At 43.0% G+C, this 27,516-nt stretch overlaps 1 protein-coding gene across 1 annotated transcript in view; it reads right to left on the bottom strand.

The window, feature by feature from the left end:
• Window positions 1-5,130: 5,130 nt before the first annotated feature.
• The window catches only part of LOC142494733 (nudC domain-containing protein 2-like), a 32,065-nt gene continuing 9,679 nt past the window's right edge, over window positions 5,131-27,516 (bottom strand). Inside the window, exons 4-6 of the mRNA XM_075599169.1 lie at window positions 16,409-16,488; window positions 8,893-9,052; window positions 5,131-8,032 (exon numbers count right to left, since the gene is read on the bottom strand). Coding sequence (XP_075455284.1) covers window positions 9,037-9,052; window positions 16,409-16,488 — 96 coding nt within the window. The 3' untranslated portion in view covers window positions 5,131-8,032; window positions 8,893-9,036. The remainder of the gene's footprint in view (window positions 8,033-8,892; window positions 9,053-16,408; window positions 16,489-27,516) is intronic.

Raw genomic sequence — 27,516 nt, 5'->3', positions numbered from 1 at the left:
TAAACTCATTAATATTATTGTTGGGGGCTGGATAATCTTTTTTTTTTTCTGTTTATCCGCTTTGTTTTATAAGTTTTACTAACACTATGCTTTTTGTATCTTTGTTAAAATCACAGGTGGGTGGTGTTGGGTGCAGCAAATGAGCTGTTGCAAAATCAAAATATGTACGTTTGATGGCTCCCTAACTGGTGGACTGAAATGGGCGAAATGTCCTTACGGATTTTTATATATATATATATATATATATATATATATATAAATGAATAGACGATACCGTTCTGTGACTAACAAAATGCTTTTATTTTGCGAGCTTTCGAGATACACTGATCTCTTCTTCCGGCATTGTTACCATGAATGAAGCTAAAAAGGGGATTTAAACTTAAAAACAGTGCATACTGGAATGTGATCTGTGATGGAAGACAATCCCTCCCCCGTGCAGTTTTATGTCTAGAGGTGATAAAATGTCAGAGTGTGTGTGTGTGTGTGTGTGTGAATATATAAATAGGTAAAGAGCCCACAGTGTACACAACGCTTTAGAAAATGTGTCTGTGGAGTGGGGGTGTATATCAATGTTGTAGCTAGGTATATATATATATATATACACACACAATGTTCGACAATCCTATACATTTCCACGCCCGGGGCGAGTGGATTTAACTTCCGGGCGAGTAAATATTGGCCCAAGCAGCACACGTGTTTGTTTTTTCTAATTTTCCCTGCTCGCGCTGAAATTTTCCCTGCTCGCGCTGCCTGAAAAAAAAAAACTCCCCCTACCTGACAGCTGATTGGCACGCGCTCCCATGCTTTGTATATATATATATATTATTTTTTTTTAAGGTTATGGTGGGTAAAAAAATGTGACAAAAACCCTCCACAGTAAAGCATAAAGCAACTGTAAATATTCCTGTATATTCATTTGCATGTCTTAGACAGGTCTGCACCCCTGTCTTTCAGCAACCAACCTCACACTGATGATACTCATCAAGGTTGAAACATGTCTGTGAGTGGGTTTACTGGCTTTGCATCTCCCAAGCCCTTGCGTAAAAGCTGTGTCTAAAGCAGCATGCATTGGCTAAGGGTTGCTCATGTGAGCTTGAGATAAATGGTGGCACTGTGTGCTCATATGCATGTCACTTCCCAGAATCCCTTGCTGCAGTGGAAGTACTGTGTGCTGGGTGATAATGGTGAAAGACAGGGGTGCAGACCTGTCTAAGACATGCAAATGAATATACAGGAATATTTACAGTTGCTTTATTTATATATATATATATAAATTGAAATCAAAAGTGAAGTAAAATAATTACATCAAAATGTCTAGTAGTAGAAATACCAGTTATAGTCTTTTGAATAAATCTTTGGAAAGTAGATGTAGAGACGAGGGAAGAAGACTTGATGGAGGTCGTTGTGGTGGTGGAGGCGTCGGCATTGTTGTAATGAATATGATAGAGATAATTAGTTAAAAGTAGTACCGTTTGTACTGGTGATGATCCAGCTGCAACTAATACTCAAAGTCATCATCATACCAGTCACAGCACGTTTAAGCGGAAGGATAATAGTGACACCGTCAATGAGTCCCATTCACAACAATCTCATTGCAGAATGCCCCCGCACCGCCAACCCCTCTCTCACCCCCCCCCCCCCCCCCCCCCTCAATCTGACAACAATGAACTTCCAGTTAAGAAGAGATATAAAAAGGAAACTGAAATAGAAAGTTCAAGTCAGCCGGCTATGTCACTATTCCTATTTTTTTTTTTAAACATAGCCATACTTTCCAGGGGTTCAATAATGTTTTTAATTTTATTCACCTCTTCATCTAGAGTCTAGGCACCCTGGATGAAGAGGTGAGTAAAATTAAAAACATTATTGAACCCCTGGAATGTATGGCTATATTTTTAAACATATGTTTAAAAAAAGAGAAGACATTACAAGAGAATTTAGACAAGCTAGAAACAGAGATCCTTGAAGTAAAAATAAGAAGTTTGAAAGAGACGAGCAGAATTATACAAATGGTAACTACAGGTATTAGAACTACAAAAAGAGTAACATTGGAAAGGAAACAAGGAGATATGATCAATCAAGAGAATATGAGTGGCATAGAGAGAAGCATACTGATATTCCTAGGAACCAGGAAGGTAAGACTCATTATACCCAACAGAGAACATACACTAAACCGAAACAAAAAGAAATATATAACAATAAGTGTTATTATCCCCAAGGGAATAAACATGGGAAGAGAACCCACCATGACTATCCACATACACCTTGAGTCTCCAATAGGGACTTTCTGGGACAGAAAGAGATCTAGAGAAGTCTTTAGAAGGGTCTCCCAGAGTAGAACTTACAGGGAACGAGAAAGATCAAGAGGTAGAGATGACGAGAGAAGAGATATACCTTGGAGTAAATCCTCTAGATAAATTCATAGTCCAAAGGGGGACCACAAGGGTTATAACAAGGAGAAAATATCCAACCATTTTTTAGATCAGGACTCTCATTTAACAAATGGGAGAGCTAAAACAGATTTTTCATTTTAAAGGATCAGGAGAATCAAGGGTCTAGAGGGAAACAGGGATGAAGACGAAAAGAGATCCGAAAGACACAACCATTAAAGAGCATCTTTAATATAAGCACCAAAACCCTCACCTCTACACAAACCACGGTCCCGACAAAGGGTCTCAATTTTAACCCTACAGCAGGGCCGAATCGTTTTGAACTCTTCATTGATGTCAATAAATATTTGAGAAAATTGCCATTAAAGAGATTTTTTCTACACACGGATGCACAGAGTAGGGAGATGTAATTGTGTAGTATGCCGTTAACAGAGAATAGAGACCAGAATACTCTAAGTGATAGTACTAGGGAATTCATACATTCTAAACTGAAGAATAGATCTTCCTTTTACCCCAGTTTCTTTAAGGGAACTTATTTAGAGACCACCTACAGCCTTGTACAGAAGGATTTTGAGGAAATTATAAATGAGAAAAAATCATTTAATAGCAATTTAAGTACTGTAGAAAAATTAGCTCTCCAACAACTACAAGATGATAGAGAAATTAAAATAGAACAAGCAGATAAAGATGGGGGAGTGGTTATAATGGATACATGCTATTATTAGATAGAAGCAAACAGAATTTTTAATGATGTGAATGCCTATGCTAAACTAGAGAAGGGCCCTACAAGTTCTTTCATGGAAGAGGTGCATTTTCGTCTATCAGAGGGAAGATCCTATGGTATTCTAACACTGGGGGGGCACGCAAGATTCTTCAGGGGGGGCGCAGGCAGTGGGGGCGATTTTGCCAGGAGCAGAGCCAGAGAGAAAAGCAGTCTGTGGCTGCAATTTCTCTTTCAGCCATTAGGTGGCGCTGTGCTGCTCAGCTCATGCAGCACCTTGTTTGCCTTGCTGAACACAGCGTGATAAGGTGTGTGTGTGACATGGAGAGGGGGGTGGGGGGTGAAAATGTGACATGGAGAGGGGGTAGGGAGGGTGAAAATGTGACATGGAGAGGGGGAAAGAGGGTGAAAATGTGACGGGAGAGAGGGAGGATGAAAATGTGATGGGGAGGGAGGGTGAAAATTTGAACTGGAGGGGAGGGTTAAAATGTGACATGGAGAGGGGGAGGGTGAAAATTTGACATGGAGAGGGGGGAGGGAGGGTGAAAGTGCCACACTAATCAACCAACCCTTTTAGGCTGAAAATCTTTACTGCTCCTAACGACAGAGCTTTGAGAGGTACCTGTGGACTCCTCCGTCAGGAGTCAGGTGTTCTGGTCCCCAATTCAAAGTTGTATGTTGAATGTGGAAACCCTTTTGCACACACCAGTGGGCTCTTTAACATCCAAAATCATCTGAACTTCCAGGCAAAGGAGTCTCATCTCTGCCAGCTACAGTAATTTCTTCTCTACATAAACTGCTGAGCACACTCAGCTGGAAGTTTTAGACAACACACTGCCTGCGCTGCACCAAAGGGGATGGTATCCCCGTTCCTACAAGTTTGCTGAATCAAAGCTGGTCAAATGTGGAGTTTGTAGGAGAAATTTGATGCCAATACTCCCAAGTGCTGCAAACTAGCTGCCGTGCGTGTGAAAAACAGATAGCACCCCTTACCCACAGTTTGTCCGCTGATAATGGAGTACAGTGCAGATGTTCCAATACTGTTACAGCTGAGTGCAAGCTAATATACTCACCCATCTTGTCCGGTCGACTACTGCAACCTTGTTCTAGTTAGCATTTCCAATGTCCGCCGGTCCCAACTCCAATCAATCCAAAATGCTGCTGCCAGACTCATACCTCACTCACCGCTCCACTGTGCAAATCCCAACACTGGCTTCCCATATCCTTTAGAGTCCTCTGAAAGACTTCCACTGTCCTGCCTGCTCTCTCTGGAATTCCTTACCATGTACCATTAGACTCCCAGCTTTCAGACCTTGAAAAAACTACCTGAAAACTCACCTTTTTAAAGGAAGCCCAACTGGCATAACTCTAACATACAACACCCCCTCCCCAACCCAATTGGGACCAGCTATGCGGCTGGACCGATCTCCATGCTATCTCACACCCCCTAACATCTACAGCCATAAACCTTAATGGGATCAGCTGTGTGGCTAGACCATACTCCATCCTGAGGTATCTTCTATCCCACAATGAGCAGACACGTTTACCTTTTATTTCAACATTGTCCCACATTCCCTCTAGACCACAAGCTCACAAGCAGGGCACTCATTGCACTCATATATGTTTGTGCTTGTTTGTCCTTATTTGGTATCTCCAGTAAGTGTGTTTGTCATTTTATATCTCCCTGTAAACCCATTGTACTGTGCTGTGGAATATGTTGACGCTTTACAAGTAAACAATAATAATAATAATGGGTGGTGAGGGAGAAGATCTAAGTAAAAGCCATGGACATTCAAACATTTTTCCAGGTACAGAAGCACAACAGTAACCACTTATTCCAGACTCATCTCTATCTCCACCAAATGCTGGTGACATTATCACCAGTATCGACTAATACCTCCTTCGGCTGCAATGACTTTGGTTTGTATGTGCATGAATAGCACCAGTTCTTCATTATCAATGTTTGTCTCCTGTGTGATTCAAGCTGGAATTAAGTTAAATATGATGCAAACTAAAACTGAATACCAGTTCATCTTAGTTTAATGAAGATATAAAAAATACATTGTGTCTTAAAGTTATTTTCTCTCATGGTCATCATGGCATAGAAAGACAAAGGGAAAAAAATACTGTGCATTATATTTGAGCAAAAAATGACATTGCTAAATAAGAGCGATTGCTGAAGTCATTGATAAACAAAAAAAACAATAACAAAAAAATATATGTATTGATTAAGTGTGTGGAGGGAAGTACTGTGCGTACTATTTGATGGACTAGACGTGTGGTATTTTTTAATTATGGTGTAGAACTACAGTATTAAGATTTTTAAATAGAAAATGATAGAGGTTAAAAATGATATCAGAGAGTGCATTTTTGTCTAAAAACAAATTGTAAATCAGTGTTTCATATTTGATGATAAATCAGTTTCAGCTCTTATGATGGAATATTTTCAATTCTGAACCCAAAAGAGATCAAGTATAATAAAGATACATCACCTCAAGCTTCAATTTTGTCTACCTTAGAATCAAACAAAGTGCCAACTGTAATATATTGCCATAGGATTTGTTATCACGAGCAAAAACAGTGTCAAACAGATAACATTTGTTATTTTTTTACATTTGTATCCAACAATGAAAGATTTTAAAAAAACTTTGCTGATTACTGTATACCTTAATCATTCACTATATAACCAACCTGATAGTATACTTCTATAAGAGCTAATATCCCAAACTATTTTGAAAAACACATGAAATAAAATAACTCTTCAAAATATGTAACATTTGAAAAACAAAATATTTCAGAACAGCTACCCTTGCATAAATGGTTTCCCACCTCAATAAAGTTAATGGCGTGGTCAGCTATTTCTTTTTATTTTGCCAACACAGTACTGTACTTCATTTTGGTTGCATTTCCGTCAGTTTGTTTTATGAATGTCAGTGGCTGGGCAGTACCCACAAAGGGATAGATCCATAAAGCTAAATATATGTAAAAACAATGTATGTTAGACTTTTCATTTGCATATGGCTAATACAGCGTTAGTCAGTTAACAGGGGGATGACACCCTGACACTAGCTGGCAGCAAAGCTGGTTTGAGTTAGGCATATGCTAAAGAAGATGCCAGATACTGTATATATTGCAATGCAGTGTATACCTTATGGTTGGGCATCGGCCCTTTTGTGTGGACTGTTAGTGGGAGACTCACTGAAGGAGACCAAGTTGGATGGGTTAAATCCAAGATTTATTTCAGCTATCCATTGAGCACCATTGACGCCAGTGACGTTACCTAAATAGCTAATATCCGTTAGCTTCCCTGGGTTTAATGTGTATCCTCCAAGCTAACTACATGCAAAAGCAACGGTCGTTAGTTAGCTCATTAGCATACGCTTAAGGGCCGGGACCCGCTGCGCCCGGCGGTGCGGGCGGCCGCACGAGCGTTCCCCACCAGCAGGGGAATCCTCTCAAGCCGGTCCCAGTCCCCCCTCACGGCACAGCTCACTACACGCTGTGACGCGTCAGCCGCCTGGGGAGTGATTGCAGGACTTTAGGGGCAAGCAGTAATATTTTCTTGCATTTCCCTAGAAGAATATGGCTTTACACTGAGCCCGGGGGGGTGGGAGTAGCGGGTCCCTCTGCTCAAACCACGCCCCCCCCTCCCACTCCAGCTCCCTACAGACCGCATATCGCAGTCTGTGTCTGTCAGCGCCCCGCCTGTCTGCAGTGCAGGTGTGCTGACTGAGGGAGCGGGGCCTTAGCCTAAGGCCTTGTCAAGTTAGCATTGCTTCGCGTTAGATTCAAATAACATAGCATTAAGCATGTCATATCCAAAAATGGCATTACTTCTATCATATCCCTGAACAGTTGTTTATTTAAAGTTAAAAAAAAAAAAAAAGAGAACACAGGAGAGGAAAATAACCTGGTAAATAACAATGATAGTTGTTCTGTGATAGTTAAATCATACAGAACTGTGGTTTTACAGTCATCAAGACCCTGTTAGAGACCTATTTCAGGGTCTGGATGTAACACCAGCCTTTTGACATGACCTAAGTAAAGTTATGTTAAATCCCTGCGTTGACTGTAACGGAGCTCAGAGGATATGCGTTGTTAGAGGGAATGCCTATTTTCATATCATTAGCACAGATGTCCGTTATAATAACGCAAAGCCTCTTTACAGCTGAAAACAGTAAAGCATCGTTATTGAGCTTTGAGGAACCCTGTTAGGACTTAACAAAATGTTAATTACAGTTAACATATTGTTAAGTATTAAATGCACTAAAGAGGATCTACCCCCCTAGGAGAGCCTAGGAAGCCCCACTGACACTAGGTTAATTTGAACCATTTAAAAAAATGTGTATGTACAGTATATACATATAAATACATAAAAGCATGCTAACATCAATGTATCATATTTAGGATTAATATATACGTAAAACCACAGTGTCTCTTATTAAACCAGATGTGTGCCTATGCGTGGCAAAGATGCAGCAGAGGCTGGTAATAAAGTACACACGTAGGAAGTAGAATAACGCAAGCACATTATAAGTCCATAAAAATCCCCTATTTACTGTAGGTGTTTGCAGCTAGTGAAAAAAAAGTCGTTCCCCCTTCCAAAGTAAATCCTGCAACAACAAAAAAACAGCACAATAGAGTAATGTGTTCTAATATAAACAAAAAAAGGCATTAAGCAAAATTAATAATCCCAATATACATATAATTAAGATCTTGTCACATCTACCAGATGTAATATTGAGATACTCCTGCATTCAAAGTACTTATTCAACAGTCTTTCTTGCTCCAGCATTCTGTTTATTATCCCCAAGAGCCTTGTATTATCCTTGACTGCAGGTGGTTGCCTCCGTTGTGCCTAGCACGGTGCCATGCTGTTATCTTCTCTGCTCTCCCTCTCCATTGGTCGGAGGATGGGGGTTCTCTGGGGATGACGTCAGTGAAGGGTGTTATGGCAGATGTTCAAACAAAAGTTCTGTAGTTCAGACTCTGTCAACCCTATGCGTTTCGAAATGCTATTCCTTCTTCAGGCATATACAAAGTTTCACGCCAGGTACTGTATGTAAAACGTCCTATGTCTTTTATATAGTTGACAACAGCACAACAGAACTGTATTTCGGTTTTAGCACACACAGAGAAACGTGTATTCTGAAGAGAAGTTCTCACATACAGAAACAGTATAAAAATGGCAGGGACGAGAGGCGCATGCGCGACGGACTGGGAGATGGCCGCTTAAGCTGAGAGCTCCTCCGATCCCCAGCGCATTTATATAAATAAATACAATAAAAACCCATCCAAACTCGGCGCAAAACATACCCTCAGCAGCATTGAAGCGGCGGCTATGCCAATAACTCGGGCCACGACAAAAAGCACGAAGAGAAAGTCCCTGGATCTGAGATCTTATTTCTGGCACACAGAGCAAGTAAAGGCCAGGGACGAGATGGCCATGTCTGCAGGGGGGAGTTCTGACACAGATTCCACGCAGGGCAGGGGAGACCCAGAGGAGGATGCTGGGATGCAGCCCGTCCTAAGGAAGGACATGACTAAGTTCCTAACGGAAATAAAAGACTTTCCGTAGTGAAATAGATGGGTTGCGCAAGGACATACAGGGAATAGGAGAACGCACCTACGAATTTGAGCAGCAGATGGATGTCTCTATGGAGTGTCACCAGCACACGGGACAAGAATTAATTCACAGAAAACAAAGACTGCTCGAACTGGAAGAGAAGCAGGAGGATGGAGAAAACAGGGACAGAAGGAACAATCTCCGGCTGAGAGGCATACCTGAGGAGGTCACGGACATCGAGGACTTTGTGGAGAGGTGGATGGAGTCCCTGCTGCCAGATAAATCCCCTTCTGAGCTCCAACTGGACAGATGCCACCGTGCCTTGCGAGCGAAACCTCTTCCCAACAATCCCCCGCGTGATGTCATCCTGCGCATTCACTATTTTAAAATAAAAGAGGCGCTTAGTAAAATCACAAGGGCATCCCCCACCCTCCAGTTCGAGGGAGTGAAGCTGTCTGTTTACCAGGACATCTCCCCCACTACTCTAAACAGAAGACGGGCACTGCAAACCCTTACAAAAATACTGAGAGAGAGGGGCATACGTTATAGGTGGGTTTTTCCCTTTGGACTCCTCATCATTAAGGATGGCAAAGCCCACACCATAAGGCATTTAGAGGAGGGGGCAGCACCCTTGCAATCCTTAGGAGTTAAGGACAAGCTCCCGCAGCAATCAGAGCAGCGCCCGACTGCAGAAACCTCCTGGACACGAGTGAGCAGGGCGGCTGAGAACAGGAAGACCAACAATAAAAACAAACCATAAGGTCGGGAGGGGGGATTGGACTGGATATTACCCCCTAGTTATACCCCAGAGGACACATTGCCCCCTGGATGTGACAGTCATTGGCTACAGGGACTAAGTTTCTTTTTCTAACCTGTTGCTGCAATTTGAAGCAGCTTTCAAGTCATCCTCCTGTGAAGTAAAAGATGGCGGTCCCCTGTTAGCAGCATGAGAAGCATCGTGTTCCTGTCCTGGGATAATGGCCTCCAAGATGGCGCCTTCTGCAGCTACACTGAGGAGCCGGAGAAGAAGCGGGAGTTTTTCCCGGGTACGCATGGCGCCCCTGCAAATGGCGCGAACGGACTGCTGCCAGGCAAGTGGGAGGGAGGGGAGGAGGCGGGGGCGGAGTTTCGGGAGGAGCGGAGGAAGAGGGAGGCCCCACTTACCCGATCCGCATGCAGCAGGATCTGACGTCGGCCGGAGCAGAGCGCCCGGATATGACGTCATCGGCGCACCCGGATATGACGTCATTGGCGCGCCACCCGGAAGGGAAGAGGAGAACTGCAGAGGACCCGAGGCAGAGGTACGCGCATTCCTCAGCCGAGGGTCCCGACGGCCAGCGGGAGGGTGGGGGGGGTGCTGAGACAATGGGAGGGGGGCCAGAGGAGAGGCTTGGCGACACACTGGGCAAGGCAGCCCCATATCACAGCAGGGGGCAACTGCGGAAGCTGCTATCACGCGGAGCATCAGGCTCCATAAATAGGGGGAGATGAGGGAGTGGGGTGGATGGAGGTCGAGAAGGAGGGCAGCTGAGGAGAGGACAAGAGGGGGGAGAGAGAGCAAGGAGAGGGTGCTGAGGGCAGAGAGTGGAAGGGGAATAGGAAAGAAAGCACAGAGGAGGAGTAAAATTACAAAAGCAGGGAAAACAAAATTAAAAATAACAACACAGGAAAGAGGATAGGCAGCTAAACAAGTTAAAACAGGGTTAGCACAACAGGTTAATTATCCCAATCAAGGGTGTGGAGGGGGAAGAGGGGGAAAAAGGGGGAAAAGAAGATAAAGTTTCAAGTTGAAGTTTCGAAACAAGTTAGGTTTCCCAGGAAAGCTGGGTGGAAGAGTTACATAATGGTATACTCTATAAGGGTATTTAGTGGTACATCAGATAATGCTCCACAGCGCGGGGGGGTAGGAGGTAGCTCCGCTCTCCTGGTAGTAGGCATGGGCCTCAACCACACTGACCGGGATACATTGGGGTCAGGTGGGCAAGACCCGGGGAATGTGGACTTTTTCCAGAACTGGAGCCTTGCAGTGATGAACGGTGAGGTGGACACAAGGCCACGGGGTCCCCGGGCACATGAGCTCAAACCAGCAAGGGCTGGCAAAAGCTCAGAACAGCTGATATTGTTGTCTATTATGATGCTGTCTATACCATATGTTGTGTTGTCTCCCCTGTCTGTTTTTGTGCGTATCCCCCTCCCCCTATCCCGACCCCCCACAAGGAGCGACTACAGGAGCATTCGGAGTCACGCTGTCTAAAGGAATCTCAGCCATCGTCCGGCAAAATCACCCGTATGAGTGCACAGAATAGGGTAAGCAGATCTATACACACACCAAAATGTCTGTAACCTGGTTATCCCAAAATGTGAAGGGCTTTAATAGTCCGCAGAAGCGGAGGGTTGCCTTTTCTGAATATAAGAAAAAGAAAATAGATGTTTTGTTCCTACAGGAAACACACTTTCGGGCCAGACATAACCCCAAATATCTAGATGCCCAATACCGACAGTTTTATTTAGCCTCAGCAAGAGAAAAAAGGAAGGGGGTGGCTATACTCCTACACAATAACTTCCCATTCAAAATAGAGAAGATTAAAAGAGATGTGGAAGGCAGGTATCTGATTCTAATAGGGACAATACAAAACAGTAAACTGACATTGGCCTCAATCTATGCCCCGTGCGAGAATGACCCGCAGTTCTTTAGATCTTTTTTTGCTATCCTAAGCAGGGTTGCAGAGGGCAGTATAGTACTCGCTGGGGACCTTAATAAACGGTTGGACCCAGATATGGACAGAACACAGACGAAACATAGAGACAGAGTGGAATGGGTCACAGCTCTCCGACAGGGGATCAGAGAGAATCAGCTGGTGGATATTTGGAGGGAACAACACCCTGGGGAGCGGAGTTACACATTTTACTCAAACCCACACGACAGCTACAGCAGGATCGACTATTTTTTGGTGTCAGCTAGACTGGTCCCCCAGATCACCTACTCAGGGATACATGATATTTAGTGGTCTGATCATGCACCGATTGAGCTGAGGTGCTCCCAGATCAAGCTGATCAGCCCGGGAGCAAACTGGAAACTAAATGAGTCTTTATTAAAGATCCCAGAGACCGCGCAACAAATTAAAGCCGAGATCTCACAATTCTTTAAAGCTAACACCGGCAGTGTGGAATCTCACGTCACCTTGTGGGAGGCTCACAAGGCTACTATGCGAGGGGTCCTGATAAACATAGCAGCAGGTAAGAAAAAAGTGAGGGAAGCCAAAACAAAATTATTACGGGAGAGGCTCCATGAGCTCTCTATACAACATACCCAATCCGGGAACGCAGACACATTGAAGGAGTTGAAGGACGTTAGAATAGAGCTTAACCTCCTCCTCACTTCCCAGGCTGAGAAAGAACTGAGTTGGACAAAGAGGAAATTTTTTGAAAAATCGAACAAGCCAGATACCATGCTAGCGAGGAAAATTCGCAATAAACAACACAACTACACAATCCATGCGATTAAGACTAGAACGGGAGAGCTAACAGCCAATCCCAAACACATAGTCGAGGAGTTTAGAGCATACTATGCAAAGCTATACGATGGCCAGAAGGTTCGGCATAACGCTAAAACAAGTAAGGCTTTAGGCGAATTTATAGCCAAAGCAAACCTACCAAAACTGACAAGGTTGGAGCGGGAGTTCCTTGGTAAGGAGTTTACAGCGGAGGAGCTAAAAGAGGTAGTTGTTAACCTTACACCTGCTAAAGCTCCAGGCCCAGATGGATTTTCTAACTTGTATTATAAAAAAATACATAGGAATCCTATCCCCGCACTTGCTGAAGATGTTCAACCATATTTTGACATGGGGCTCCTTCTCAGACATGATGTTGCAAGCGTCCATCTCAGTGATCCATAAACAGGGCAAAGATCCCACCAATTGTCCAAGTTATCGGCCAATATCTTTGATTAACTCAGATATTAAAATTTACTCCAAATTACTGGCCAATAGATTGAGTTCGATTCTGCCTAGGCTGATTCACCCAGATCAGGTTGGCTTCATCGCAGGTAGGCAAGCGGCCGATAATACTTGAAGGATAATTGATACTATAGATTACATAAATGCCAACAAGATCCCGGGGATGATTGTAAGCTTAGACGCAGAAAAAGCCTTTGACAGAATCGACTGGCCATACCTGGATGCCACGCTTGCAGCATTTGGAATGGGGGAAACGGTAATACGGGCAATCAAAGCGCTGTACACAAATCCAACAGCGCGGGTAATCCATCAAGGGTACCCGTCAGACTCGCTGCAAATTAAAAGTGGTACAAGACAGGGCTGCCCACTCTCGCCACTGTTGTTCGCCCTATGCATGGAACCACTTGCAAATCACATTCGCAGTAATAAGGACATCACGGGAATCCACATACAGTCTCAGGAGTACAAAACCGCGTTGTACGCCGATGATGTTATCCTGACACTGTCAAAGCCCCTAGTCTCCCTACCCAACCTCTTTGACCTCCTGGACAAATTCAACTCAGTTTCGGGGTTTAAAATCAACCAATCAAAATCAGAGGCGCTAAGCCTGAACCTCCCCAAAACTACCGAAAAACTAGTAGAGATTAACTTCAATCTGAATTGGCAACCCAAGATGATTAAATACCTGGGAGTTAATCTCACGAAGGAGGTCAAATCACTATATAAAGCAAATTATCCCAAACTCTTGCAATCTTTGAGAAAAGAGCTGAAGGAATGGGCGACATTCTGTATCTCCTGGATTGGAAGAATTTATAGCGTAAAGATGAACCTTCTGCCCAGGCTCTTATACCTTTTCCAGACACTCCCCATACCCATAGATAGAGCGGAGATCAGTAACTTGCAGGCTCAGATCTTTAAATTCATTTGGCACAATAAGAAAGCTAGGATTCCAGCAAAAACACTGATTAAACCCAAAACAGCAGGCGGATTGGCGGTACCTTGCTTGTTCTCATATTACAGAGCGGCACAATTGAGCCAAATTATCCAATGGCACGTAGATCCTGAGCGCCGTAGATGGGTGAAGCTGGAGAGCGAGCTGTGTGCCCCATTGGATATTCAGAATCTGATTTGGTACCCAAAATTTAGGTTAAAGAAAATCTCGAGACCGCTATCCTCAATAACTAACTCACTCTCGATTTGGGAAGATACTAAATTTAAATGCGTCTTAACCAAGAAATACTCCCTGATGACACCACTATTCGGCAACCCAGATTTTGCTCCAGGGCTGGACAAGGGACACTTTATAGTTTGGAAGCAGAAGGGATACGGGAGGTTGAGGGATCTGGAGGGCATAAGCACTATTCACACATTCACGCAAATTCAGGCTGACAAAGGCATCCCCAACACAGAATTTTTTAGATACCTCCAGATACGGGCATTGTACACCAAATACAAGAACCGTCCTAAAGTGACGAATTTTGAATCGCTCTGTGCACGAGGGCACAACATCTCGGGACTTACATCTAGGTTGTACAGAGAGATAGTCGATCCTGGGACCGGCCCCAACACACGTCTTGACTACATGACCCACTGGGAGAGGGACTTAGGGGAGACTTTAGAGGACGAAGACTGGACAGACATACTCGAGGCGACAGCAAAAACATCAATTTGCACAACGTTGAAGGAGAACTCATATAAGGTGTTAATGAGGTGGTATCTCACCCCAGTTAGATTATCAAAATTTGTCGCGTGTTACTCCCCCTTGTGCCCTAGACAATGTGGAGAGCCCGGAGACCTGCTGCACATGCTGTGGTCTTGCCCTCGACTGCGCCCAATATGGGAACAGATTCAGAATTGGCTGGAGAGGATCTTGGGCCTTGAAATTCCTCTAGACCCTTGGCTATTTCTCTTGAATCGGCCACTAGAGGGCCTGTCAAGAGCGGGGAACAAATTGATCGCTCATTTTGAGACGGCGGTGAGGTGTGAGACGGCAGCATTGTGGAAGCAAAATACAACTCCATCGTTAGAAAAGATTCGGAATAGAATTTGGTTCGTTTGCCAGATGGAAAAGTTGACTAGTTTGGTCAACGACACTGGCGCAAATTTCCAAAAAGTCTGGTTCCCCTGGTTGGTACAGACTGACATCACAGGGGTGAGCAATGCCGCCATTTGGCTGTAATAATAGAAGGTGAGTTCTCCTTCGACGTGTTCCGGACAGTAACAGGGGGAGTACGAGCCCCAGACACAGACCAGAGAGGGGACGTGGCAAGAACAGCCCAACACTGGGTTGCACAACATGAGCCGAGAGCTCCGAGGAGTTACAAGAAGCTGTGGAATACGGGTCAACACCCCCTCCCCATCCCCCCCTACCCCACCTCTGCCCCCCCCTTCGTGTTACCCCCTCCCCCCCATGTCCCACATATGTCTTCCCCGATGTGTCACAACCCTTTCCCCCCTGAGTCGACGAGTTATGTGTAAAAGAATCAGCAAGTTATGTGGCAACCTCAGCTAATATTGGCCAAAAAATGTATTTACACTGCTGTATGCTTGGAAAACGATGAAAATAGAAAGTTGGAAAAAAAAATGGCAGGGACATTAAATATGTCATATGCTTTTCAAAGATGTTTGCATAATCATTCTTTTCTTGGGTGGAATACGTCTGTCTGATCTTGGCATCATATTAAACCTGGTTCCTCCTCTCTCTTGGTGTTAACCCGTCTCTTCTTCTTGGTGTAACCCTGTCTCTCAGCTCCCTTAGATTAACCTATCAATATTTATCTTCCAACAGTTGTCATATAATCACCACTAACACTCTATTCATAGTTTAGGGGGAATACAATTTCTTACACTGTATAGCCATGGATGTGTAGAAGACCAGTGCATCAGAATAAACCGGTCCATTGAGTATATGAGTCTGCGCTAGAACCACTCCAAATATGCTGGTATATAATATTATATAATTGCCCTAATAGGGATAGGGGACTAGTACCAAGTGCTATTGAGCACCAATAAACAGTACAAAGATTGTCCCATACAGTGAAAGATAAGGGTATGGAAACCCACAAGTACAACTCACTGTTAACTTCCAGGATCCATGGGAGCGGTCCAAAGCAGTAATCAACGGCGTGCAAGCCACCAGACATGACAACAGGAACAGATGAAAAAAAGGCAGTGCACTGCCTAAGAAGCAGAAGGCTCACGGTTGATAAAGGGCACATGGCCCGAAACGCGTAGGTGTGTTACCTACTGCTGCTACGGGGGGCTATGTCTGATCCCTCAATAGAATAAAATGGGTTTTTTTGCTACCGTGAGCCTCCTCCTGCTTCTTAGGCAGTGCACTGCCTTTTTTTTTCATCTGTTACTGTATAGCCATGACCTAAAATAACATGGCATGAAATCCCGCATTAATTTTATTTGATCAACAAGAGTTCTTTATAGATTATAGTATCAGCATAGATCACCAAATGTTGCAACCTCCATGATTGTGTGATAATGACGCATGGTGATGACAGCTTCACCGCACATTAAGTGCTCTTTAAATCTGAATTAATATTTGATGACATTTTCTAAATTGATCTTTTTTTACACAAACATGTTTTTTTTTTATTGCTAAATAGTATCCTTTAATAGGCAACAAGTGAAATGGTTATCCAAGAGTTGTGTCTTCAAGATTTCATGAGACGTCCGCCTGGCCAAAAGGTTTATTTGCATTAAAATCTGTATTGCTTGTAAGAGGAATGCAATCTCATTTATATCCTCTAGAAGAGATTTTGTTTACTTTTCCAAACAGGAGAAATCTGGTCCTCCTTTGCTGTAGTTTCCTGAAAGTTCTGCTCCACTAAAGTCAAAGCCAGGATTCTGTTGTAACAATGAGAACAACAATGAATTTGATAACTATTTCACATTAAACATGTTAAATAATTCACTCCAAGTCAGTAGTTTCTTTTTATTATTTTCTTTTAGGTCTTAATAAAAAAAATCACATTCTACAATTTCGAAATAGGCACCAAATCCTTTTTACACACTCCATCAGAACATCTAAAATGGCAAATTTTCTGTAGGGTGAAGAAACCTAGGAAGTAGCATAAAAGCATTAGAAGAACTCCCTAAAAATAATTCCACACCCATGACCTGCAGAGGAAAATAATCCCTCTTACCTCTGTGGTACCCCAGTTCAACTGATATATAGAACAATACAGGTTCATTGAGGAAAGGAAACTGTTCTGTGTCATGAGTCATTTTCCTTATTCACTGGCTTCCCAGCAATGTCAATGCTGGATGACTGGCAAATATTAGCTGAACTGGTGGTGTCACAAAATCAAATTGAGAAAATAAAACTGCACTGGTTATTTTTAAATATACAGCAACTGATAACATGAATAAAATAAAGAATAAAAAAAGTAAAGCATAAAAATAAAATAAGAAGGAGGTTCCCTACTTTAGATTCCCCCCAAAAAGTTCTGCAGAAAATCAAAACATCCTAACAAAAATGCAACATGCAGCTTTAACTTTTTTTTTGCCTTAGACTTTACAATACATTTAAATTAATGAAACTAATATGAACGCATTTCACAAAAAGCAAAACCAGTAACTCATATGAGAGAAACAACAGATGTTATAAACTAAAAAAGTCAAACATACAGTGGATTTGTTTTTCATAATTAAAATGTTATTAGCAATGTTAGAAAATACTTTTTTTTTTACTTTTTAAAAACATTTTTTTATCTACAGAAAGCCATGTGACTGCAGGAAAATAGGAAATGTACCTATCGATATTTCAGTTTCTTCAAGTCTTCTATGTTAGCCAGAAACAGCTGGGAATATAACTCCTCCTTCTAGCTGGGGTCGGACAAGCGTTCTTCCGCAGGTAGGAGGTGTGACAAAAAACAAAACAGATACACTTGTCTCAGCCTAATTGGTATGGGGGAGGGGCGCAAAAAAAAAAAAGAACACAATGGAGATTCAAATGCAAGCGAAAATAATCTTTTTCAACGAATGCACTCAAGTCCACAGTTAAGTTGTGTGCAAAATTAAAACATAACCTTTAATAATATATTTGTTTGGAAAGGTAGTTTGGAAAGATACCCGGGCGCTATCTCTATGAAGCGTATATAAATATGTCAATAAAAAGAATTGTAATACAGCCTGGATGCAATGTCTTTCGAGTTGTTCTCCTGTGACTCAAACCCCAGCAGGATCTATCCAGGATCCTTATGAACAAGGTGATACAAAAAGAAGATGGGGGAGCACAGTTAGTGGTATACCCGATACACTAATGATCAATATAGTGAAACACACCTCTATTGTGGACGCCTGTCTATGTGGCAGGCTCCATATAGTGATGGTGTACAGACGATGATGTGTATAGGTGGGTGGGAAGAATATAAATAAATGGAAAACTTACACGGCCTTGTGTAAGTTCTATCCCAACAAGGTGTCTTTAGAGTTGTTTTCTTGTTTGCGACGTCTTTTCCTCTGCGGTCGTTGCTGTCCTCCTTCTTGCTTCCTCCAACTTTCAGGGTATTTATCCTCGTGAAAATGGAAAGGTGGTACAGTCAATACATATATGCAGCAGTTATTATATACAGGGGGGATAATTGAGCAATGTAGCAATAAACCACTGCAATGCAATGGTCTAAACAAACACTCACACGGGCCGGTGTGAGTGGTTCGTATCAAGGTGTCTTTATGTTCCTGATCAGAGGGATGGTTCAAATTGTCAGATGTCCGTAAACAACTGGCAATGATGATATTAATGCAGCCTTTTAGTCAAGGTACATAGGGGTTAAAAAACAATATAGCTTAATACTCACACGGGCCAGTGTGAGTACACACTTATAGTGGTTCCTTTCCTCTTCTGGTCTCTCCCTTTGATTCTTCCTGCAAAACTAAATGGAAGGATAGATGCCAACAGGAAGTCTAAAAGATGAAGCTTTATTGAAATAAAAAGAAACCAAAGGTCTCTACGGCAAATTAAAAACTGGGGGTAGGTAGGGCATTAGTGATAGGGGATCTCTCCCTCCGCGTCCGGATGGAGAGCTAAAACTGAGCCTCTAGTCCCAATGTCAATAAAAGTCCCAATCCGGTTTAGTAGAGCAACGCGTTTCGTCCTTAGCAGGACTTCCTCAGGCTCAAATGGTGGTGACCGGCTGTCTGGCTGTGTTTTTATACAGTTGAAGACCAATCCTCTTCCCGGTGTGGTTGATGATCCCCTGCTCCTGCGACGGAGCGCCGCCATCTTGGAGGCTGCGCACGCATCGCCCACGCGTTGGTGTGCGCAGCTTGTTGACAATGCTTAATAAAGTTTTCAAAGTTTTGAAGAGGGTTCATGGGCTATTGCGTGCGCATCCTTATGTTTACATGCGCATCCTTATGTTTACAGCACACGGGTCTGCCCCCGTGTGTGACTATGTTAATTTCCTTAGTGCATTTGGACGTAGTAATCCAACGTAATGTCACAAAAAAATATTATAACTCCTAACTGAAATCGAATGTGTGTCTCACACTTATACTACAAGAAAAAACGTATTTAAAAAGATAGTAAAAATAAAGTGAAACCGTAACTAAAAATAAAAGTAAAAGGTCTTATATGGGTTCCTTGTGGTGTGTTATATGTGGTTACAAGTATCTCCCCAGTTTTTAATGATAGCATATTGGATGCATGTTTGTATTTTTCGCTGTAATCAGATATTTTAGCAACTCAATGGTTGTATATGTATGTGCTGCATTTGTTCTTATACAATACCTTGCAGTTTATTAAGTTTTTACTTATTGTTTGTTGGTGGTGTTAGCCTCGTTAATATTGCGGATTTATCCACATTTAACCCAATCAAGGGATATAGTGACTTGGTATATGTGTTGGGGACTTATGGTTAAACAGACTACTTGTCTGGAATCACATCCTAATGGATACCAAATATGTGTAAAAGTGGGGGAAAGATAATGAAATTTTTGGTGAAAAGTTGTTTTTAAAAATGAAATTAAAAACAGTATTTTTGGACCCAAATCTTTTGGTTTAAATTGAACTTCAAAGACAGGGTGTTAGAAAACAGGGTGTTAAAAAAGGGGGTGTTTAAAGCACGGTGATAAAAAATCCAGATACTAGAAAGAAGGTAGCAATCTTAGCGAACATTGTCCAATTATGTATATGTGGACATCGAAAATTGATGGTTTAAGATGAATTGGGGCTTAAAGCCCTTCTGCCAAATATATGTGTGCATGAAAAAATATTGTCCAGTATCCAATGGTGCTTGGTGAATCTGCATATATCTTTGAACCCACAATAAACTCTGTTGTAGGTGGAGGAACCTGGAAATGAACAAAAGGTTAGTGAGTCCATTCAACTAGAAAAATGATACTGCTCTGATTAGATGATAGGGGACTCACATAAATGCCCCCAGATCTATATCTATGTTGAGACCCCTTGGAGTTAGGGTCTTCAACTTATAGATCCAGAATGTTTCTCGTTGGCATAGCTTGCGCAATCTATCTCCACCTCTCCAATGGTTGTCAACTCTCTCTATCCCCTTGTACACTAGAAGGTTTGGGTATATATATATACAGGTAAAATTGGTATTATGATGGGTAAATTTATTTTTATAACCATATACACTTAAAAAGTAATTTTAATTAACAGGTAAATAAAGAGTCCCTCTCATTCAATTGTGGGACTGCAACCTTAGCTATAAAGACTTACTGTAATCACAGGATTTAGCGAGGATAAAGAGTCCCACAATCACAGATTATCACCATAAAATGTTAATGATGCGGTAATAGGAAGCAGTGTCAGAAAACTATAATCTAAAGCAGTGATTCCCAACCAGGGTTCCGTGGAACCCTGGGGCTCCTTGAAGCAGTCTCAGGGGTTACTCCTACAGACCACAGACCCCCCCCTCCCCGTGGTGGGGTTTTTTTGTATGTATTTTGTAGGGTGGAATGAGTGAGAGTGGGGTAATTGACGGAAGGGATGGGCGAGTGAGAGAAGAGAGAGGGAGGAAGTGAGTGAGGAAAAGAGGGAGTAAGAGTGAGACGCAAGGGATAAATACATGCGAGGCGTGGGGGGGAGAGTTAGTGAGACAGATGGGAGGGAAATACATGGATAGATTGTGGGAAATAGAGGTGGCTCGTGAGGTGTGAAATTTTGTGACTGACCCCTGTCGAACCTAATATTGTCAGCCAGATAGAGGTTCCCCGCGATTTTTCGAAATATTTCAAGGGTTCCTCCAAACAAAAAAGGTTGGGAATCACTGATCTAAAGTAAGTAACATAATCCTAAAGTCACTGCGGAGTATAATGGCCTACTGTATGTTTAGTTACAGTACAACTGATCAATGGGGAGCATCAGGGGTAGTCAGTAACAAATGCTAACTCTTAGAATGCTACTGTAGTGACACTTTCACAATATAGGAGTGTCAGTTGCTGATAAATTGCTATAAATCCATAATTGGAAGATAGAGGGTAAGTGCAGCAGTCTTAACTAAACAGATATCCCTATTGTGCTTGTAACAGGAGAGACATGCCCCGTGTGCTTGAATAACACACTGGAGTAGAGCTCTCCTGTCCCTGCTCTGAGATGTACTGGCGCAGAGTAATCTCTTCATTGTGTCACCACTTGTATGTATGTATATATATCTTTATTTCTATAGCGTCATTAATGTACATAGCTCTTCACAGCAGTAATACACGTGACAATCATAAATAAGAATAATACAAATAACACAATGGGAAGAAGTGTTTAATAAAAGTGACATTTAGGAAAAGGAGTCCCTGCCCCAAAGAGCTTACAATCTAAAAGAATATCTTCCATATTATGGTACATATAGCTGAGGTGACATGTTTCCTGGAGTGAAGTCTGAAAATCCTCTACAAGATCTCTTCTAAACCTCCACGCTGTCAATTGAAGCAAACCAGGATTGGGATGGAGAATTGGCTCTATGCCTTTTACGTAGGAGGAATCGAGATATGGAGATATTTGTCTCTCAGATCAACCGATGCCAAGGTTTAATACTGCTTTTTACCCCCAACAATTTGGGACCAAAACAGTAATGAATAAAAGTCCTGACCATGCTGATCTTGCAGTACAGGCTGAATGGCAGAGTTGAGCCCGAGATCTTGAATAGCCTGCCTTACTTCGACCACTTTGTGTGTCTCTTGGTGGGCGAGCTTCAATGAAGAGGCTGCCCCGACTTCTAGGGCATAATTGTGTTCTATGATATGTAGGACCCAGGAATACTCTGTAGTATGGACTCAATGTTCGGGAAATTTTACCATTCTGCCTCCAAATGGCATATGTTCCCAACCAGGGCCCACAAATCTTCAGAAGTTCTGCTTCTACAGCCCACCCCTGGCTGAAGCTTGATCTGTGCCAAGCCCTGAAGAGTGTCTAGGACTGCTGAGCCTGCACATCCCAGGCCTGCCTGGTTTGTAGGCTCTGGCGTCCTGAAAACTAGGTCTTCATGGTCATAGAAAGGATGTTCTGGACCTTTTTGTTGTAGCAGGAATTGGTCCTTGGTGCTAGACAGCCTGGTAAGGATGTCATCCAAAGCTTCTCCAACAAGATAAAAATCCTAAGACAGGGATACCCAAGACTTCAACCACAGCACCTTCCTGGTGGCTACTGCATATGCTGAGGATCTCGCAGTAAGTCAGATGATATCCATGGATGTGCAGACAACCAATGGCACCTTTGAGGATCGTAAAAATCCCACAATAATCGATGTCTGAAATTCCCTGCATCAATTTTGTCTTCCAATTGGAGACTCAGATTCTCCTCATTCTGAATATTCTGGCCATGGTAGTCACCGGTTTCAACCTTGTACCCAGAGTGGTGTACTTCTTCTGTAACTCGTCCTCAATACATCGCTCGATGGGTTCTTAAAAGAGGAACTATCTTCTAGAGGAATGGTCATCTGTCTCACTATCCGTGCAACTGTCGCATCCACTTTTGGATGACTCCACGTTTTGCAGTCTTCTTCCTGGAATGGGTACATTTTAGTAAAGCATCACGTCGCATTGCCACTTTTTCCATTCGCCAGTGCATAGAGCTGTGAACTAGGAAGAACCGATCCACCTTCATGGGGCTCAAACGCTTACTCCAAGACCCTGACCTCCTCCTTAAGGTCTTCAATGTCTAAACTGGTGCACATATTCTTTTTTTTAAAAGTTTCTTTTTATTAGGGTGTTTGCAGATACATGTCATACATTTCATTGTAGCATATTGTATGTACATGGAACATCAAGTAATATCTTACATTGTTGTCACATATATTTGTTCTTTTTCTCTATAGGCCATCTACTTCGGAGCTTATACAGCGGTGCCCCGCTTCTCTGCGCTCCGATTTTCGGCTATACAGCGGCACCGAGAAGGGGGCCGCCATCCTGGATCCTCAGTCGCGCATACGCAGAATGGGCGGTTGCGCCCGGCGCGCATGCGCAGACCGTAGATTGCGCGTGCATACTGTAGTTTGCGCGCACAGACCATAGGTCACGCATGCGCAGAACGGCAAAAATGCCGATTTGCACATGCAAACAACTGAAAATCGCCAAATCCACTTTCTGGCGATTTTCACTATACGGCGGGCCCCTGGAACGGAAGCCGCCATATACACGGGGCCCTGCTGTACTTTGTTTTTTGTATATCAGGGTTTTTTTCCGTATTTGGTCTAGTTTCTTCGGCTTGTCACATATTCCAATACATATTTGCTAGACCCGGTTTTTTTTTTTTTTTAACCTTGTAACTGGTCTTGATCCAATAGGTCTCGACCACCTAACTCAAAACCTTGTTTCATAGCTTGCTTGTGACTCCCGTGTTTTTTTTAATTTAGATTATCTTGTTTGTATTTGACTTTGGCTTAGCTCTTAGTTTTTGTCTGATCTGTTTTGTTATATTGTGTTGTAGGATGCTCTCCTTATTTTCTATTTATTTTATCAAGATTCCCATCCGTTTCAGTTTATAGTCTTATCTCGGGTGACATCTGAATTTATTATTTTCTAACTGGGGAAAGGAATTTATAATCATCTCCCGTTTTCGGTCAAATTTGTCAAACTGGTTATTTCCTACTTGTTCAGTAGATATTCTATCGTGATCAGCTTGACCAAGAGGGATTTTATAAGTTCTATGTTAGGTGCTTGTGAATCCAACCACTTGATCATAATGGCTTTTCTGGCTACTAAGAGAATCATCTCTGTTGGGAGAATCGCTTCCCTATTTTAGTTGATCTTAATTATCCATGGTTCAATATTGGCAAATATCATGGGAAAGGGGTGTCTTACCCAGCTAATTTTCGTAATTTCTTTCATATATTGTAGGACCTGTGTTCAGAACTCGTTAATTTTTTTACACGTCCAGAGACAGTGCTTGAGGTTAGCTTTAGGGAGGTTGCATTTTGGGCATTTTGTTGTGTCTGCTTCTACATTCGTAATTTGCCTGCTGAAAGGTATATATTCCCTATGCATTATCTTGAATTGCATTTCTCTCCAGTTTTCTGATGTAATTATTTAGCAAGTTCTTACATACCCAAGTGTTAGATCTTCCATCGTCTGAACTTCTTGGAAGTCTTGCTGCCATGATTCTAGATTTTTTTTGTTATTTTTCACCATGTTTTGGTCTTCAATTAATTTATAAATGCCAGCTAACGAATATCTGGTATATGGGTGCACATATTATTAAGTAATATTTAAATGGAATTCACTTTGAGTGACCCAAGCTCTTTCAGGACCTACCCTTCATCGGAGGAGGTTCCCTTGTCTAGCTGAGAAAAGGTAGGCTGATCCTGAGAGTACAAGAGACTGTCGTCTTCGAAGTCTACCAACACTTCTCTCCTCAGGTAAATCCCATATTTAAATCCTGCCTCATTCACCCTTTGCTGCGTGTATTTTAGTCTATGCAACTGAAACAATCCTAGGTAAATTCCATATTTGAATCCGGCCTCATTCACCCCTTAATTAAATTAAGCTTTCACACTTTGGCAGGGAACACCCTGTGTAGAAAAACCATCTGTTTGAATGTGACACACGTACTAATTAAGCAGGCAGAACTTAACTGTCAGGTGACTTGTTAGGCCCATATAAACACAGACATAGTAGCCCTAGCTGTCTGCAGCCCATGTCAAGTAGCACATTGTAAGTAGCAAGAAAACTGAAGTTTAAAAGGAAGTTCAAAAGGAGTGAACAAATGAACAACACCTACTGGCCCTGATTCCTGGATTAGATCAACGCTGGAAAGGAAGATATTATCTACTTCAGACTGCACATCATTGCAGTTAACTATTGCTGTGATGCCACCTCTGCTATTTATATTTGCTATGACCTCACTTCTTTTCAAATTATGCACTTCTTTCTACCAGCCTCATAATGTCTCTAACTCTATTCATATATCTCCATCTCTCCTTCCTTCGCCACTTCTTAGTTCACATGAACTACTTTCTTACCCGCACCCTCTGACACTACACAGCTATATTCCCTGCACTAAGTCACACCTTTACAAATCATCCTCACACATTCTCTTTCTATCCTCCTTGCTTCTGGGGATATCTATCCCAATCCTGGTCCCTGCCTTATTCCTACATGCTCTCGTCCTAGCCTGCCAAGTGCAATTTCTACTCCTTCTGGTGTCATCCCCTCCAACCTCATACCCATCCCCTGCCATCCTCCCTCCTCTCTCCCATTCTCGTGTGCCCTTTAGAATGCTCGCTCCCTTTCTAACAAGTTCCTCTCTGTGCATGACTTCTTTCTCTCTCACTCTCTGCTCCTATTTGCTATAACGGAGACCTGGCTCACTCAGTCCGACTCTGCTCTGGAAGCTGCCCTCTCTTACGGTGGCTGTTCTCCCACACTCCCCGTCCTGATGGCAGGAGTGGAGGCGTGGGGCTCTCCTCTTTCTGCCGTTACCGTACCCTTCCCATTCCTCCCCCTTTTGCTTTTCCCTCCTTTGAGGCTCACACTGTCCAGATCTTCTCTCCTCTCCCTGTACACGTGGCGGTCATCTATCGCCCACCTACCTCTACTCATCATCTACTCTCTCTCACTTTGAATCCTGGCTCTTTCTTTCTCTCCTCAGATTCTCCTGTTCTTCTCCTTGGGGGCTTCAACTGCCACATTGATGACCCTCTCTCCCTTTGGCTTCCCGCTTTCTCTCTCTAACCTCTTCTTTTGGCTTTCAACAGTGGACTGCAGCCAGCACCCACAAGGATGGCTACTACCTAGACCTGGTTTTATATAAAAACTTTTCTCTCTCCAATTTCTCAATTTCCCCCTTTCCTCCCTCTGACCATCACCTAATCTCATTCTCTCTCTCTCGCTTCTCCACCTCGGTTCTGCAGAAACCTGCGCTCTATTAACCTACCAACCTTTGATTCCACTTTATGCTCCTCCCTCTCCTCTCTCAGTTCTGCTACAGACCCTGACAACCTGGTCAGGAACTACAAATCTGCCTTATCCTCCTCTCTTGATCTACATGCCCCGCTTTCTCTCTGCCGTCCTCGCTCTTCTAACCCCAGACCCTGGCTAAATTCCCACACGCGCATGTTGCATTCCTCCACTCGTTCCTCTGAACGCTTCTGGAGGAAATCTCACACACTTGCAGACTTCCTTCACTACAAATTTATGCTGTCCTGTTTCAACTCTGCCCTCTCTCAAGCTAAACAAACATACTTTTCTGCATTAATCAACACACACAAGTCTAACCCACGCCGACTCTTCTCGGTCTTTGACTCTCTACTCAAACCACCCTCAGCTGCCTCTTCTTCCTCCATCTCACCTCAGGACTTTGCTGACAATTTTAAGGAAAAGGTGGAATCCATACGTCAGAACATCCCCTCTGTTTCCTCCTCCCATCCTACACCACTTCCCAACTCTCCTCCTGCCTTCCTTGACTCTTTTCCCACTGTGTCAGAGGAGAATGTGTCACTGTTGATCTCCTCTTCTCCCTCTACCACTTGCCCTCTTTACCCCATTCCCTCCCATCTCCTAAAACCTCTTGCTCCTACTATAATCCCTACGCTCACACACATTTTTAACTCCTCCCTCTACTCTGGTACCTTTCCATCCTCCTTCAAGCATGCAACAGTTATACCATTACTCATAAACAGCAAGCTTGACCCTACCTGTCTTTCTAACTATCGACCTGCCTTTTGCCTCTAAACTCCTTCAACGTCTTGTATTGTCTCGCTTGCTCCACTTTCTCATCAGCTATTCTCTCCTAGACCCTCTACAATCTGGCTTCCGCACTGCTCACTCGACTGAAACAGCCCTCACTAAAATATCTAATGACCTCCATGCTGCCAAAGACAGAGGTCATTACACTCTGCTTATATTACTCGACCTCTCTGCAGCATTTGACACCATGGACCACCCTCTTCTTCCCATTCTCCATACTCTTGATATTCGTAAGAAAGCTCTATCCTGTATCTCCTCTTACCTCTCCCATCATACTTTCAGTGTCTCTTCTGCCAACACCACCTCCTCCTCTATCGATCTCTCTGTGAGGGTACCCCAGGGCTCTGTCCTGGGACCTCTTCTCTTTCCTCTGTACACACTTTCTCTAGGTGACCTAATCACATCTCTTAGGTTTAAATATCACCTCTATGCTGACGACACACAAATCTACTTTTCAACCTCCGATCTTACACCTGCTGTACAAACCAAAGTTTCTTAATGTCTCTCTGCGATATCATCCAGGATGGCCCTCCACTGCCTTAAACTTAACATGGCAAAAACAGAGCTCCTCATACTTCCTCCTAAACCTGGCCCCACTACCTCCTTCCACATTACTGTTGGAAGTACGATCATTCACCCAGTAGCCCAAGCACAATGGCTAAGGGTCACACTCAACTCCCCTCTCACATTCAAAACGTTTCTAAAACCTGTCGCTTTTTCCTCCGCAATATT

This window comes from Ascaphus truei, chromosome 5 (assembly GCF_040206685.1).
Source record: "Ascaphus truei isolate aAscTru1 chromosome 5, aAscTru1.hap1, whole genome shotgun sequence".
Classification (NCBI taxonomy): domain Eukaryota; kingdom Metazoa; phylum Chordata; class Amphibia; order Anura; family Ascaphidae; genus Ascaphus; species Ascaphus truei.
The sequence above is the reverse complement of the archived record's forward strand: the minus strand, read 5'-3'. Positions and strand labels throughout refer to the sequence as shown.